This window comes from Hippoglossus hippoglossus, chromosome 10 (assembly GCF_009819705.1).
Source record: "Hippoglossus hippoglossus isolate fHipHip1 chromosome 10, fHipHip1.pri, whole genome shotgun sequence".
Taxonomy (NCBI): domain Eukaryota; kingdom Metazoa; phylum Chordata; class Actinopteri; order Pleuronectiformes; family Pleuronectidae; genus Hippoglossus; species Hippoglossus hippoglossus.
In genome coordinates, this window is record NC_047160.1 from 20906649 (window position 1) to 20923407 (window position 16759).

At 38.7% G+C, this 16759-nt stretch overlaps 1 protein-coding gene across 1 annotated transcript; it reads right to left on the reverse strand.

Annotated features, from left to right (window-relative positions):
- Positions 1-1999: 1999 nt before the first annotated feature.
- LOC117769832 (integrin alpha-6-like) lies at positions 2000-11631 on the reverse strand. Its single transcript, XM_034598976.1, has 25 exons — positions 11453-11631; positions 11247-11368; positions 10573-10652; positions 10217-10487; positions 9788-9907; positions 9394-9607; positions 8453-8649; positions 7983-8071; positions 7752-7879; positions 7527-7616; positions 7372-7436; positions 7029-7174; positions 6778-6924; positions 6502-6623; positions 6258-6414; positions 5380-5463; positions 5218-5297; positions 5058-5132; positions 4512-4614; positions 4230-4406; positions 4044-4145; positions 3422-3532; positions 3197-3301; positions 2847-2972; positions 2000-2089 (listed from the first exon to the last, which is right to left on the reverse strand). Exons 1-25 carry the CDS (start codon positions 11626-11628, stop codon positions 2000-2002), a joined length of 3177 nt encoding a protein of 1058 aa, XP_034454867.1. The 5' UTR covers positions 11629-11631.
- Between the last annotated feature and the right edge of the window lie 5128 nt (positions 11632-16759).

The following is a 16759-nucleotide window of genomic DNA, read 5'->3' on the forward strand; positions in this document are numbered from 1 at the left end:
AAATGCTTGATGTGTTTTGATAAAGATACAATCAAAGATAAAAAAGTGAGGTTGTGAGGAGTTGGTCATTAACGAGAGTACATTGACGAGCTTAAAGTAATAATCTGACTATTGATACATACTCTCGTGTCCGTATGTTAAGTATGAAGCTAACGCCAGCAGCTGCTTAGCTTAGCTTGACTTAAAGGCCGGAGATAAAGAAACAGCTAACCTGACGAAAAGTTAGGTAAGAAAATCGGCCTACCAGCTTCTTAAAGTTAAATCAAATTTTTATCATATGTGTCTTGTTTAACGTCTTTAAAAACTGAAGAGTACAAACCAGGAATCTAGTTTTTTTTTTTTTATGGAAGGTGTGATTGACTATTTCCCAATCAGCTGTCAGCCAATCAGCTCGCTCAGCAACCTGAGAATGGTTCAGGTTTTTCTGCATATTAAACAAAAGAGGTGTAATGTGTGGATACGTGAACTTTAGAGGTACTAGTAGATTTGAAGTCAGGTACTTCGCTCAGTACACTCACATGTAGTACACTTTGTACACAGTCACATGGTGTACTCACTGACATGGTGTTTAAATGCCAACAAAATCAAAACATGGCAGTTTGTGCACTCACTGGAAATGCAGATATTTTGGCAATCTCATGGTGTGACTGCCAAAGTATCCTCCAGCTGCTCTGCTCAGTTTAAGTAAAAAACTTTTTTGTGTTACACAACATGAAAATTATTCATTTTAACTTCCACCCGTCTCGGCTGCTGTTTTTACACATTTGAAAACAGGTTGACGATCCCTCTCCTTCCGCTACGTGTCCAAGGTGGCAACAGTTGAGGGTCAACTTTTTAACAGTTTTGAGTGCACAATCCAGACAACATACAACGCACTGCATGTTGCTGTAATTGTCAAAATAGAAAGTGTGTGAGTGTGGAAGTAAAAAAAAAAAACTGAGACACAGCATTTGAACAGAGCAAAGCTAAGTGTTTCCCACTGTTTCTAGTCTTTATGCTAAGCTAAGCTGCTGCAGATTTTGTAAATAAAGAAAAAAAATAAAAGCACATTTCTCAAGATATCAAAAACTTTTCTAAAGATGGAGTTGATTGATGGGACCAAAAGAGAACAGAGATGGAGAAAACAAGCAGAATGTACTGATGCTGCAAAAGGACACTTTTCTATTGAATGAGGAATATGTGAAACTGGTTGAAGGAGAGATTCACCAGTAGTAAAATGGGCTATTGCACCAGTTCAATACAGAAAATGTCAAGAAAAAGGTTTCATTCTAAAATTAAACATTTTTATTACTCATGACAAATTTGATCTGATCCTCTAAAACAACAAATGATGAGAGGTGGATCTCATTCTGGAATAAAACCCTTTCAAGACAACAGTGAAAACAGTGTGTCACAGTATTTCAAAAGCAACAGTGTTGTAATCGTTTGTGTATCGATGATCAGCAGATTAAACCACAGAGGTGGCGGCTGCAATGTTTCCACTGAATTTCAGGTAAATTGTTCTTCAGCACAAACTCTACATGGATCCCTTCGACTCGCACACTCCTTCATGCCGACCGTTTTTGTTTCATGTTGTCGTAAAAAACCTTTTGTTATCAAACAAGTGATATTTTCAGCTTCATTAAAAAAAAACTAAAGAAAAAAGTGTGTTGATTTATTTTTTCTTTATTTTTCATTTTATTTCTTACAAAAGCTGCTCAAAGTAAATGTACAACAGTAATAGAAAAGGTCTGCATCAAATGTATCTTTTCAAATAAAGCTGTATGTAATATCAGTTATTTTTTAAGTAAGGAATTGGATCTCACTTCCTCTCTCTAATAATCACAACACAGCTCTGCGCGCAGCTCGATGAAATGAGATTAATAACTTTATTTCTATTTATTTAAAGCAACAATGTAGTTAGTCAGAATCAGATGAAAACATCAGCACAGATATGAAATCTCAAATATAAACAAGGAGGAAAACCCCCCTTGCATCAGGGCGTCGTTGGTTTCTTCTTTCAGGCTGTAAGAGGAGCAGTCTCTGGGTTTACATCTTCCTTGTGTTCAGTGGGCTTCTTGTTATGTGCAAGACAGTTGAGGGATTCATGCTGACAAGGACAGAAAATAAGGGACAATCAATGCGTGTGTTGTGGTATGGAAAGTAGATTATAGTACAGAGCTAATAATAACTCACTATAACACAATAGTCTTAAACAATAATATAGTTGCCAAAATCTTTACTTATAAATCAATATATTCACATTTTATACATTATCTGGAATTGAGCTCATCCAAATATTATTATAATATACTTTAAGTCAACATGGGGGGGGGGGCACTGAGAGCATAAGACTATTTAAGCTCCTAAAAGTTACTGTTTACTCCAGCAAACTATACCAAAATGGGACAAAAACTCAAAATAAGGGACAAAATCAGTTCAAAGAAAGCTCATATTAACACTGCTTCATATGATCAGTCAACAGCATCAGTGTTTTGACCTTTTAATGTTGCTTATTTTGGGGCCTTGGAAAGCCCGCTGCGCTTATTTGCCTGAAAAGTGCTCTATGAATAAAGTTCTTTCTATTATTACTAAAGTGTGAAATGCAACTTTATTGTCTGACGAATGTAAAAAATTAAGCAGGCACTTCTTACTTTGAAGAAACATGGAAATAATGTATTTTAGGAATAGAGCATTGTCATTTCAACCCGACATCACCTGTTGGATTATTCTTGTGCAGTGATTGCAAACGGGTTTAACTCTGGATCAGAAAACTGAAATGATTTATAGCATTGAACACTTACTCTTGTTCAATCGTTTTACCACAAACACAAAACACATTATTAGAGATTCATTAAACGTTTTACCTTCCACATCAGGTAGGCAGAAACGGCCAGCAGCAGAAGCAAAGCAACGACCGTGAGTAAGATTATCCACCAGGCAACTTTGGTGAAGTATTTAGTCTCTTTCTCAAAAAACACTGTGAGTTTAACCTGTGGACAATGATACAACTTCCTGTATTATCTGAGTCTTTAAATACGTTAACAAGTAAACATTGTAAAAAAATATCTAATATAAAAATATGTATTTGACTTTGGTGCATAAATTACAGTCTTACAAGTGCTTACATAAATGTGAAGGATCTTAAATCTTTTTCTAGACCAAAACAGTAGATTATTATTATTATTATTATTATTATTATTCCTTATGATGTTACCTTTGTGCCGGGCTTCTCCATTTTAAGTCCAATATTCTCTGGAGAGTTGGTTAAACTGAGGGTCGCATCCACCACAATGTCAAGATAGTTCAAAGAGCTGTAATCCTAAATGAGAGACACACAAATTAAATGACGTCGTCTCATGCGTTATGAAGCCACAATAATAAAAGCGGGTTATGTCAACCCTTAAAGAGAGGAGGAGGTATTTCACAGAAGTTGTATAACCTCAGTCAAAGTGGTGTTCCAGAGGTATGAATGCAGAACCATCACTGCAGAACTGTCCAGACCCAGCAGAGGGCAGCGTATCTCCACACACTTCAGTCCATCTGCACAGGTCTGAGGAGGAGACACACACAACAGGCCCGAGGTCATCACACTGAGTCAGGTGCTCTTTTCCTTTAGCCTCCTATCCAACCTTTCCTCATTTCCCCCAAATCTCTCCCCATCACAGACGTTTCACTCAGGGAGCATCAACAAATTCCTGTGTAAATAGGAGATGACAGGGTTGTTTTTAAACAGCTTCCATGTCATGTGACCCACTGACCTAAAATGACTTTAGATATTATAGCTACTTTAGATGAATAGGACACATGTCTTTTTCCAGTGGATTTTAGTGCATCCTCTAGTATCTGTAAAATGTATGTATGTCATGTGACCTGTATCACTGTATTATATTATAACCCCAGATATACAGGACACATCTCTTTTATTGGACTTTCTCTTATTTCATATGAATTTTTAATTTTCAAACTAGTGACAAGGCTTTACGGATGGAGATGTGAGGATTAAACCCCAACGACTGCACTCACTCTGTAGGTTCTTGTATGTATCTTTAATAATGTCTTACCAAAGTTTTGTATTTCCTTTTCTTTGACAGAAATGGGAACACATCAGTAGAGAGCGCTTCATGTTCGGCTTCACGTCTTTTCCTCGCTGGGTGGAGCCAACCCTTGATGTCAAACATTAGCCAGTTACAGGAGGGTTAACATGCAGTACTTACACAATAAAACAAAAGCTGATATGTCTTTATTACCTTTACGTGTTTGAGTGGATTGATTTCTTCTGCGGGTGAGCAGGAGACGGACTGGACACCGTCACTGGTGATCTGAGTCAAGTACAGAAGCCATTTTCCCACAGAGTTCTCCTTTGGCCAGTAGATGTTTAGTGACGCGTTGGCGAAATACTTCAGTGGTCTGCCCAGATTCGTTATCTGAGAAACAGAAACTAACAATTTCACTGAACTTGCTTATGTGAGAGAAAAAAACTGTTGTTAATCATTTTAATGTATGTAAGTTAGCAACAAATAGCGTCTCACCCTAAACTCATATTGAACCCGGGTTCCAATTTCATCCACTGTCTTTATGGCACTTTCACCCATCACGTTTTCACCAAGTGACACTTGGGAAGGTCTGGCTCGTCTAAAAAAAAAAAATATATAATCAGATCTTTTTGTATTTTACTACGATAAAAATCTGGGGTCTTCATATGTGTGTTAGGGTAGATATTAAATCAACAATAATAATTACAAGAGAATCAAAATATTAATGGACCAAAGAAAATCTGCCGATTTAGAGCCTAAAGATTTATGTCTATTTTCTTAATTCAAGTTCTATCTATTTGGTTTTATTTCTGTTTCTTTTTATTTAAAATAAAGTTAATGGTTAAACTGTAAAATATCAAGCCTCAGTCACATTTCTACGTTATTAGGGTTTGATAATGACATCTTTGGAATCAAAAAACAAAAACAAAAACAAAATATATATATATTTACTACTTAATATCAGAAGTAAAAGATCCATATCAGTGCAGTTCTAACAACATGACACAGCTTAAAAAGGCAGAAACAACAGTCGGTACCAACCCATAAACTTGAAGCTCCAGCTCAAAAACCACTTTGGCGACTGCCTCTACAGGTTGAATGGTCTGCACACTTGTCCTACACCACAAAATAATAAAAAGCTGTTATTCATAATCACGCACAGCCCACTGATCAATAACTTAACAGTTTTCACCTCACTTACGTGGTAAGTTGCACGGTGACGTTGACATCTTCTGTACTCAGGGAAATGCTGGACGTGGTGAGTAGGACATAAAAAGTAATCTAAGGGATTAGAACAGTCATTGGATTACACAGAGGGAGAACGTGATGGTGACACATGTATAAACTGAGCTGTGACACTCACCTCAGCATCTCTTCGCATTGGGTTTCCAAGCTCACAGTCAATTCTTGTTCCTTTGTCATTGGCTGTGCAACTCATTTGTGTTTCCTGTGAATACAAATTAAGTTATGGTACGTGCATATATATACCACTAGTGTATATATGCAAATAAGGAAAGGGTCAATGGAGGCAGGCATGTACTTATCCCAATAATGTTATACATCCATCACAGCTCTTTCCTTGTTATTGTGTTTATTTTGTAATTAACCTTTATTATTTTTTGTTTTCCACCTCCCCTTCACAACATTTAGTTTTAGTTCAAAACCATGTATAAGTATCTGAGTTAATAAATGAAAAAGGTTTTGGGTAAAAGTATCTTTATATCCTTATGAAACCCTGAATAATATTTTTTTAGATGTTGATGTTAAGATATTTTAGATTATTTAAGTGTTCGGGTCGAAAGAAACAGTTTTTTTTTTTTTTTACAGATTCGTTTTTTTAATTGTTATTTATTTATCATCAGGTCTTCTTTGTTCACAGAAGTCAATGACATGTAGGCATGTTATTGTATTGTATTAATTTTCGTCTGAGACTGCAGATGAAATTTAGTCTAAGAGACTAACTCTGGTACATTTATATAAACCATTTTGCTCATATTAATGAATGTACACTGTCCCTTTTGAAAAATAAGTTAAAGTTTGGATTTCTGTCTAAATTTCTCTGAATGAACATCCCACCGTAATAACACATCCCTGCCTGCTATGGGTCTGTGGATGTGTGTGTAACACAGTGTAGGCTACGTATGTGTTTGTGTTTTTTATATACATTGTTTTAATATACAAACAAAAAAGGTTATTTCCTTATTTGCTGATATTACACAAATAGACTTGTTGTATACTCACTGCTGCCGTGTCGTAGATAATAGAGGAGTAATGAAGAGTATCTGGGAGCATGATGATTGAGTGACTCTGGTGCGCGTCATCCCCGTTTCTGTTGGTCACAGTTATTTCCAAGGCTATGTCTTCCTCTGAGGGAGTGATGACTGCTACACCATCCTCTCTGGAGACATAAGCACAGGTGAGTAAACATTCATTTAGAAACACGTGTGTTACTCTGCTTTTCTTTTGGTTCACCTTTTTGTCTTACCTGGCGAGTGATGTGAAAACATCTTGATCCTTTAGTGTTTTTCTGGAACAGAACTTGTACTTTAACTCCAGGTTACTTTGGCAAATGTTGTCGCTGCCACAGCCCTTGTTTATTAGGAGGATCTGTTAGAAACAACACAGCAGATGTTGTTTCTTTATACAACTGCATCCAGCGTCTTTACACTTATAGCTTGGCCTGGTCTCAAAGACTAATAGACACATTTCAAAGGATTAAATTCCTGCAGCTCTGATGAGGTAGAAGGACGCATGTTAGCACCTCTGAGACAGTGCTCCTTTGCTGGTAGAGGTTGAGGACAGGGGTCACATCGGGCAGATCTGCACTTGTCCTGGTTGTTTGACTGGAGCTCCACAGAGACAGAGTGACGGAGACGGGGATGCTGTTCAGCCTGTCTTTGATATCACGCTGGAACAGAGGTTTATTGTGGATCAACATGTGTTATGGTGTTGACCTCTTTAAGGGACATTGGGACAATAATCAGATTTCCATAACAATAGATGTGACAGTACCAGAATTCGAAGCTTGGTGTCGACACACATTTCTCTCCCTTGTCCCGGCAGCTCCAGTTGTCCTTGAGATAAACCCAGGAAGTCGACTCTGGGAGGAAGCCTCGCCTTCCTCCTCTCAGCGTCACCCTCAAAGGTGAAGTTGAGCTCTACAGAGGAAACATGTGAGCGTATAAGTGAAACTACAGTCAATCTTTATTTTTCTTTTCTTTAACATTACAAGAAGTCATTTGGCGGAGGTTTGTGCCATACAACATTTCCATAAATTAATTCTAAAAAGCAGAATACAAGTGAAAACCCTTAGATTCAATCGGAAGAGAAATGAACTGACAATGAGGAAACTCACTCAGTTTGGGGTTGAACGATGCCGGATGTGAGGTGTAGGTAAAACACGCCTGAGCTGTGAAATAACTTCACAGACATTTGTGCAGAGACATTGGTTCAAAAGCCAGTGAACCTGCAGGTAGAAGACATTATAATTTGTATTTTTGTCCAACTTACCACGTGAGTTTATCACATTGGTCCTTTGTGATGTCTATTTCAATTGGTTGCACCTGTAGAGTGCTGCCAACACTGACCACTGGCCGCGCTCTGGACAAGAGGCGACAACACAACAGTCAACACAAACATACCTAAACAAACCTTGAGATTTCAAACTCACACCTGCTGGATTGAAAATAACATTTCCCTGATCTCAACGTGTTCGTGCTGCTGCTGTGAAATTACCTGTAAATAAAAACAGAATCTGAGAGCGAGCCGACGGCCAAATCCGGGTACTGGTTATCATCCACATCCAAGTTCCCAGAGAGAGAATATCCAAACAGATGAATGTTTTTGGATCCTGATGAGAGAACCTGGAGGCGTGTGACATAACATCAAGTCCATTCTCATTGTCTACGTATTTCCATCAACAGATTTGAACTGTGACCTTTTCGCTACAAGCCCCTCGACCCTCACCTGTGCTGGCTTCTTGTTGATCCCATCAGAGGAGCCACAGTAGAGATACACCCGACCAGAACCATCATACGGTGCCCCCACAGCAACATCTGTCAGCAAACAGGAACATGAAGACAGAGTGGGGGTGGCAGCATGAATGGGAGACAATGGTAGAAGTTAATTACTGCAACCAAAATCAACTTAAAGTTTGTTTGCATAAAATCCCTAATGGGAGGTGAAAATGCAAATGTGGTTATAATTGGATGGAAATGTTTTAATTTAACTACATAACTGCCCTACAGTGAAGGTGCTGTTTGGTGTAATTGTTTGTTCTACCCCTGCTTCATTCAAGATGTTTTAAACCATTAAATTAACCACTAAGTCTCACTTAGAAAAAGTTAATATTAAGTGTTTAAATCCAAAACTAGCATCATATTCTCACTTTTCAGTACATTGAGTGGATGATGAATTTAATATCAAAACATCACAACCTCCATAACCGTCCTGATTGATGTCTCCTATGTTTTCCACTGCGAGGCCGAACAGGGAGTCTCTATGTCCAAGAAGCTGAGTTGGAACAACCTCCTCCCAGTTTCTGCCTCTGTTGTTGATGTAGATGTAAACTGCTCCTCCAACAGAACCATCTCTGACGGAGAACTGTGGTGCTCCTACAGCCAGGTCCTCCCATCTGAGAACACAACACAGGAACAAAATATTTTAACAGGGTCAGTCAGTAGAACTGGATCATCGAGCCATGTTGGGCTCTGTGACGAAGATTGATGAAGACAAATTGCTAAATACTAATCCAAATAAAGTAGTAATAAGTCATGTTAATACAGGTTTTATAGCTGTCTCGATAAAAAGAGGCTAAATTATTCCTCAGTATAAGTAGAATCATGTATCATTTATCATTTTGAAGCCTTATGAGTATTGATATATCATAAAGTTGTCGTACAGACAGAAAGCTCATGTCATAGCCTGCAAAATGACTATTAGATCTCAGTCATCCCCTGGTGGCTGGCTGCAGAACATGTCATAAACCCCGCCTCCTCCATGTTAGTGTATGGGACATGGACCAAACTAACAAGTCTGCACAGACGTCTTCACAGGAAGGCAATCTGCCCATTCGAGATGGTATTTGTGAAAGTGAAAATAAATCGTCAGGCAACACAGAAGCTCATCTGGTCACTTCAAATGTATTTGGACAAATCCACTCAGGATCACTTCACCAACAAATCTCATGATGATGGTGTGAATAAAAGGCCAAGGAGTCAAGAACATCAAGGAAACTTCCTCTGGTGACCATGTCTATCCCCAAATCACGTTTTTTAAGATTTTACAATGAACCTAAGTGTAGGATGGACTGATCCATAAAAAGATTGTCCAAAGTGCAGCACTTTTAAAATATCTGAATAGATTTCACCAAACCTACCCATCATTGTTCAAATCCACCACTGCCACATCGTAACCAAAGGAGGAAGCCAAGCCTGGACCAGAGAGGATCAACTCCACAGACAAATTTCTCTTAGCCACAGGATCCGCTTTGAGAAAAGCCACCTGGCCGCTGAAGCCTCCTCGTGGCGCTCCTGATACAATCGTCAGCTCACCCTTCCTGATCAGGGTCATACCAGAGTCAATGGAGAATCCTTGAGCATGAAAAAATGAAGCTGGATTATTGGAAAGTTATACTTTATCAAAGGAATATACTAGATCTCTATGGCTGAAATAACCTTTTCTACAATTTAACATTTCATTTCCAATCAATTTTATGAGGTCAAATTCAAATTTGAATCCACAAAGTGACTCTGACCGGACTAGAAACTGACCCAGGTAGCTGGCTCTCTGGAGAGGAATGAGCTTTGGGTTAAAGAGGTCTATATTCCCCGTTTCACGAGGATCTTCACTAAAGACGTCCCGGTTGTCCAAAAGCTCCAGTCGTACAATCCCTGCAAACAATAAGAAAAAACATTATACAGAATAACAAAACTGAAAAAAGTTGATTTTAAGTTGAAAATATGCATAATTTAATGTTTAAAATGTGAATCGAATTAAAAAATATAGCTTATTCTTCAGGAGAAAAAGCATATTTAGCATTTAACACATTACAAATATATAGGGTTTAATGTTAAAGTGCATTTCCAGAAATAAAAGAACAAACAAACAAAAAATTAAACCCTTATTTTGTCTTAGTTGCACATTTTAAAATAATTTTTACTGCTGAAACACCTGAGCAGCAGCTGTTAGCTTTATTTTACCTTTCCACTGATAAGCGCCGGGGGCCCCGAACAACAGCGACCGGTTGTCCTTTGCAAAAGCAGCTCCGTGGCCCTGCTGGCAGTACGCAAACCACTCATGGTCCTTTCGGCGTCTGGTGAGGTGCTCAGAATCACAAACAACCCTCCTCCAGGTCCTCTCTTCCGTCCCGGCCTCCAGGTCGTCTCCTAGAAGGTAACACTGACCCGTCACCAGGTGAGGGACATTCGCGTTTGGGCTCGGGCTCCACTGTTGGTATCGATGAGCACAAGTCTACAAGGGACGGAAGATAAAATTTTAAAAATATGTTGACTGGTTTATTCTATTCTGATTTTTTTCTTCAGAGTGTTTCGCTTACCATTACATTTTGACCCGGACCTTGGCTCGTCACTCTAACTCCCATCCACTGGCCATTTATGTCTTTACTATTGAGGAACTCTACAAAAAGAAACAAGCTGAGCTCACTAAGAGGCCACAACGTCACTTTAATACATTAAGTAGAAAAAGCAAAACTCAGATCCTGCTTTTAAAATGCTACTTACAAAAAGTGTATTACTGGTATGTAATTAATGCATCAGATGTCTCAATGCTTTCTAACTTTTTCATTTTAACTACTTCATATACATTTAGGGGTCACAAGGTAAATATGCGGGACAAGGAGAGGTAAGGAAAAAATAATCTAGGCTGTAATACATCTGAATACATTTTTTGGACCTTTATTAGCCAAATATATCAGGAGCCTCTCGTTTAATCTATGTGATTTTTTTAGATTAAATCCTAATCTGACAGATAAGTGGGAGCTTCAGATGTGAAACATTCCAAAATATATATACAAAACTATGAGAAGGTCTCAGTGTTTTGGACCCGGCTGCACGTATTCAGTATTTCAGTCAGAAAAGAAAAAGTACAAAATAGCATTAAATTAATATAGAGTAATGTAATTTATACATTACTGGGGAAAATACACTTTACTCTCCATTGCTTGAAACATAGTAAGATAATGCAATCTTCAGATAAAAGAAGCAAACAAACCTTCACTGTTAAACTCAATGGGCTGACAGCGCTCGGATGTCGTAGTCAGGTCACACTGGTAAACAACACCTGTAACATTCACCTGGTTCTGGTGTTTTGCTTGTGGAGCTCCGACCAGCAATCTGGAGGAAGACACCTCAAGTTGTAAAGAGACAGACACAGAACTTCATATCATTTAGTTAAATAACGTACATATTCTCACTCACAGGTTCTTTCTGGCAGGCCTCAGCTGCTGGTGAAACGCAACAGAAAATCCAAACAGGCTTCCCGGATCTCCGCTTCTCTGCAGCACGTTGTGAGTGTCCAGGTTGAAAGCTGCCACATTAAGGGTCTGGAGGTGCCAAACACTGCACAGATACAACATCTGCCAATGCTGGGCCATGATTCAAATGTGTAATCTGACGTTTTCTCACACCATGCCCCGGCTTCCTGAGAGCACAGAGGGAGTGTATGAAAGGGAATGGCCCTAACAGGTGCTAACTGGTTCGCTGTTGAAGCAGACAAACAGAGGGTGTGGTGGTGAGACATTTATCTTAACAGAAACAAAGCCGGACTGTTCAGCATTTATGAGCTGATAACTAGTTAATATTAACCGAGTCCTACTCTGATAAAAGTTAAGTGTGAGACACACCCTCTGAGTAACAGTTCTACTACGATACTCGATCATGGCCAGAATATTTAGAAAATTAGATTAGGTCACGTTGCCTTTAATGGACTCAGTAAAAAAAACTTCTCTCCAGAGATTTGCTGAGCACTCATGGTGACCTCTTGTTGAGAAACACTCTGCTATTCATTCACAACTCAGCACGCTCTTGTCAAAGCAGATTTTTCTCCCTCTGCCAACTGAGCAACGGTAAATTCATCATTCAGGCGTTTACCACCTGCACTCTGTCAGGAAGTAAATGTTTATCGTTAAAAGTTCATTTAGGGGACAAATCTAGGCCTAAACTTTTAGAAATGTACATTTCTCCCATGATGCAGAAATTAAATACCCCGGATATGAATGCCGACATCTGCACATCAGCAATCAGGGGATGGAGCCTCGGTGGCAGGATCCCGTCGATATATGTCAGCCTCATCTGTAAATCACGACGTTTCACTTTGTTTTACAACGTCAACTAACAAACTAAAACCAAACTTATCAGAAATATTCTAAACATATATCAGTAAGAGATATAGAACGACCTTAAAGTGACAAACCCTCTTTCAGAATGATTTTTTTCCAACGCTTTACTCTGGTAAATGTCCCATCCATTAAGTTGGAGGAGGCGGGATTCAGACTTCTTTTTGGCGACCAGTGGAGTGGCCCTTTGATGTACAGGTTTCAGGCTAATACAACCAGCTAATCTGACACAGTGACCATTTTAACAGACAAATATCTTGTGGTCTGATCCCAGCAAAAGGAGAAGCCTACCACCAAGTGGCGCCAGAGTGTTTGTCGCCACATGGTATGGTGTTTCAACAGATGTGTATGAGAGATACTTAACACTTGGTCTCACACAGACCAGAATACTCTCTCACAAACACTATTATAGTCTCTTACATGTACTATCATACTCTCTCACACACGCACCATCATTCTCTCTCAAATGTACCATCATTCGCTCTCTCACACACATCATGAGAGTATGATCGTAAATAACAGAGATCAGGATTGTGCATGTAAGAGAGTATATTAGTGTTTGTGTCAGAGTATAGTGGTGCATGTCTGAGAGTATGATATTAGGTGTAAGAGCAATTATGAATGATCTCTCTTGGAAGTGTGTGTGAGAGACTATGATGGTACACTGGTATATAGAGTATACTGGTGTGTGTGAGACCAAGTATTAACTATTTCTCAAAGAGCCTCTCATAGGGAAATGATGATGGTCTTCACAAGTGACTCTCTCTCTCTCTCTCTCTCTCTCTCTCTCTCTCTCTCTCTCTCTCTCTCTCTCTAATAGAACAGACATTATTCACCCACTCGTTCCTGACAGAGAACCACGTAGTTAACTTCTCCCTAACAATCTAATTCTGAAAAAAATAAAAACCATAATTTACTACCTAACATCTCTATCTCTTACTGATCTGTGTTCATTAAATATAATTCCCTGTTAATTTAAGCATAATAGCACAGGCCTTTGTCAGATGGTGTATTACGCTGTTTTTTTCTACTTGGGATAGCTCTCTCTTTTTTCACCATACGTGTGTTTGCATCCCTGAACTTAATTTCTCCTACAAGTTATTAATAAATCAATGAAATCAGTTCACCTCAAATGAGTCTGCATAGAGGGTCAGATTGTTTTGAACTGAACAACCTCATTTTTTAAATATCTGTGGCTACTTCGCTACCAAACAAGTTGCAACATGTAAACGTGAAACTAGTTAGTTGCTGAAAGCTGCATTTTCCTCTCTGCTGTTCTAGATAACCTGAGGAGGCCTGAATACATCTCTCAAAAATGGTTGATGTTTGCACCCCCACATAAACACTATGAAGATTTTTGGTAATCATGTTAGCTTGAGTGTAGCGTGGCGGTCTGTGGGTTTGAGGAACAGAGGTTTGAGAGCAACGGTGAGAGGAGATCTGACACAGAGAATCAAGAGATGTGGAGAGTTCACAGATAAACATATGAGAGAGACAGAGTATAGTTTGCAAGCGTTGTGTATTTGATCAGCATCATCAGTTATTTTTCTCTGATAATCGTCTATTTTACATGTCATTTCATTCAAAGCAAATCCTAGTCTTAACATGCTTCTGAAATGTTGTTTGTTAATTATTCCCAGATTAATCAGGTTTATGGACCCAATATCACAACAAACATTCAGATGGGAAATTATTAAAATGAACCGTGGACCACAGCAATTACTTCAATGCAGTAGTTAAATCTCACTCGTCACATCTGTGTGTTTTCACCTGTGTGAGAATGATCTGTTTTTTCAAATTTTGTTTCACCGCACAACTTTGTCTAATGCAGATGGACACACTCACACAAACAGAGAGGGGGGAGGAGTTTCGGTGGTTTTGACTGACATGCTTTGTATTTTTCCACAACTGCAGACAGCTGTATGGCAAACAATTAATACAAAATGAGCATTTTGTATTTTGGATACAATTTACATGTTATGTACATATGCATTTAAAACATGTGCAGCTTTTCATAAAATGCCAGAGGACAGATACTCCAACACAGAAACTCCTCCATCGGTCTTTGTTAAGGTACATGTCTGCAACGACAACAAGTCAAACCACAGGCTGCAGCTCCACTGAGAGAAGGCTGGGCCGTCTCTCTGCCCTGAGACCAACCACTGAAGCTGTTGACTCACCACACACCAACTATGGGCTACAAACTGATATGTAGTGAGGGAAGAGCTACACGCAACTTCAGCAGGCTGATTTTAGTTGAACAAGCTGAAAGTGTTTGTGTGTGTGTTAAAATATATTTTCTGCATTTGCATTTTCATTTATTTCCCCTCATTGTGGAGATCCTATCCTCATCTGTGCATTTGAATGAGAAGTGACATTCAGAGAGTTACAAGTTATTGATAAAGCTTTAAAATTGAGCCCCGAAAATTAGCAAAACATTGATCATCAACTACTCCTGTAAGTTGATGTGATATTAACAAGCATAACAATAAAACACTGGTATTCCACTGGACGTTTTAATAACAGATATAAAAGCAGTACGAGCTCAGCTTCTTGAAACTGAGCGTGAGAAAAGACCGTTCGTATTCACACCTTTATTCGAAACACTCACCACAGCAATGCTTAAGTTTCCATGAACCATTTGGTCTTTGCTGGTGACTGTGCACGTGTGTTTCTGTGTCTGTTTGTGTCTCATGCATCGTTTTTTGCTGTAGTTTTAACCCCATAACTTGAAAATGTATAATTATTACTTAGACATGTTTTACAGGTAGTTCCAGTTGTACCATGAACCTCCACTCTTTGGTCTTTTTTGATGTTGTACAGTTTGTTGTGTTTTGTAAACTCAATGTGAATGTGTTTCTGAGATACTGTGTCAGTGGTGCTCTGCTTCCTGCTCACAGCAGCCTGTAGAGAATACAGACGATGGACGGTGTGACCACAACCACCTCCCAGCTCAACATGCTGTGCTTGATCTGCTGTGTGGGAGGGTCGTCACTGGCTCGTGCAGCATTTCACTGTGTCAAAGAGCTGCACACATCTTTTTGTCTTTAATTAATTAAATATAAACCGTTTGTCAGATTGTATTTTTTGATTTGAGGACGCAGAATCTTACACTGTAGTTATATATTGTTAAGTGCTGTCAGAATTGATTCGGGCTTCAAAGCTTTGGCATTTAAATGCTTCAGGTTATTATATTCTATATCCCTTTACTTCTTAATATCCTATTAAATCAAAAGCATTTTTCCAACAGTTATTCAAAGTTGCCCGCACTACATCCTGCTAAACCTGTGGAGTTGACATGAAAATGGGACGAAATGGTAACGACTTTAAAGCAAAGCATCAAAGTCTTTATAAGGAAGTTGAAAAGTATGAACTGAATTAACCGACAGGAGCAAGATTAAGTTTGTTAGAGGTTATAAATGTCAGTTTCAATACATGTTATGTTAGTTGCCCAGCCTATTTTACAATGTACGACTGTGGGAAAATATTCTTGGGTACGTCCCTTCATCACAACCGCTCTGTACATTGACGTCTTCCTTGGGCCAAACCCCCCCCCCCCCCCCCCCCCCCAACTTTTAACAAAATAGGTCGAGTAGTTTTATGGTGATCCTGTTGACAAATGGCAAAGAAAACACAACATCCTTGAACAAGGTCGTCTTTTTTACTGTTTCTGGAAACCAGCCTCGAATTCTGTTTAAACACAATAGTTCAATAGTTCAATTTGGTCATAATGTGTTGTTAATTATGTTATAAGGGAAAATATCTTATACTTGACCACATGTAATGTGTTGGAGGTTATTATAATGTTTACTTTACATCATGTTGTCATTTTTAGAAACATGAAACTCGAGGTTGCTGTTGGTTGTTTCATGTGTTTCGGATGGAAAGATATCAGATATTATTTCCTCTGTGAAAATGAGAGGCCAATCATATTGCTCTCTCGTTGTTCCCACCCACTTGATATGATTACATGAAGGAAATCTTCCTGCAGTATATAAGCATCTAAATCAACGACTGTCTGAAGAGGATTCATTAAAATGCTGATCTTATTCCAACTACTGCTGCTGCTCGGAGCGACGCGTAAGTCAATCTCTCGATTTTATTTTTAAAATGTTTTTGTTTTAATTTAATTTAAATATACGGGATGTTTTAATTGTTGTTCTTGCATCAATTCAGCACAGCACATTTATTAGTCTGTCATTATCATTAATTGTTGCTCTATTTAATTTTATTTTTAGGAAGCGCATTCGATCAGATCTTTGAGACAAAGACTGCTGATGTCGGAGATGAAGTGAAGTTGACGTGCAGCCGCCAGGAGACGAATTACGTAGCCAAGTTATTTTGGATCAGGCTTGTTTCTGGAAACTTGCCTGAATTCTTGGGAGGAACA

What these genes read in the sequence shown, in the direction of transcription:
- LOC117769832 (XM_034598976.1), bottom strand. Translation starts at nt 11,628, where the DNA reads ATGGCCCAGCATTGGCAGATGTTGTATCTGTGCAGTGTTTGGCACCTC. An exon ending in AAAGGAGCACTGTCTCAGAG is followed by an intron (nt 6,624 to 6,777) that starts GTGCTAACATGC and finishes TGTTTCTAACAG; the next exon opens with ATCCTCCTAATAAACAAGGG. An exon ending in ATCCACTCAAACACGTAAAG is followed by an intron (nt 4,146 to 4,229) that starts GTAATAAAGACA and finishes TTTGACATCAAG; the next exon opens with GGTTGGCTCCACCCAGCGAG.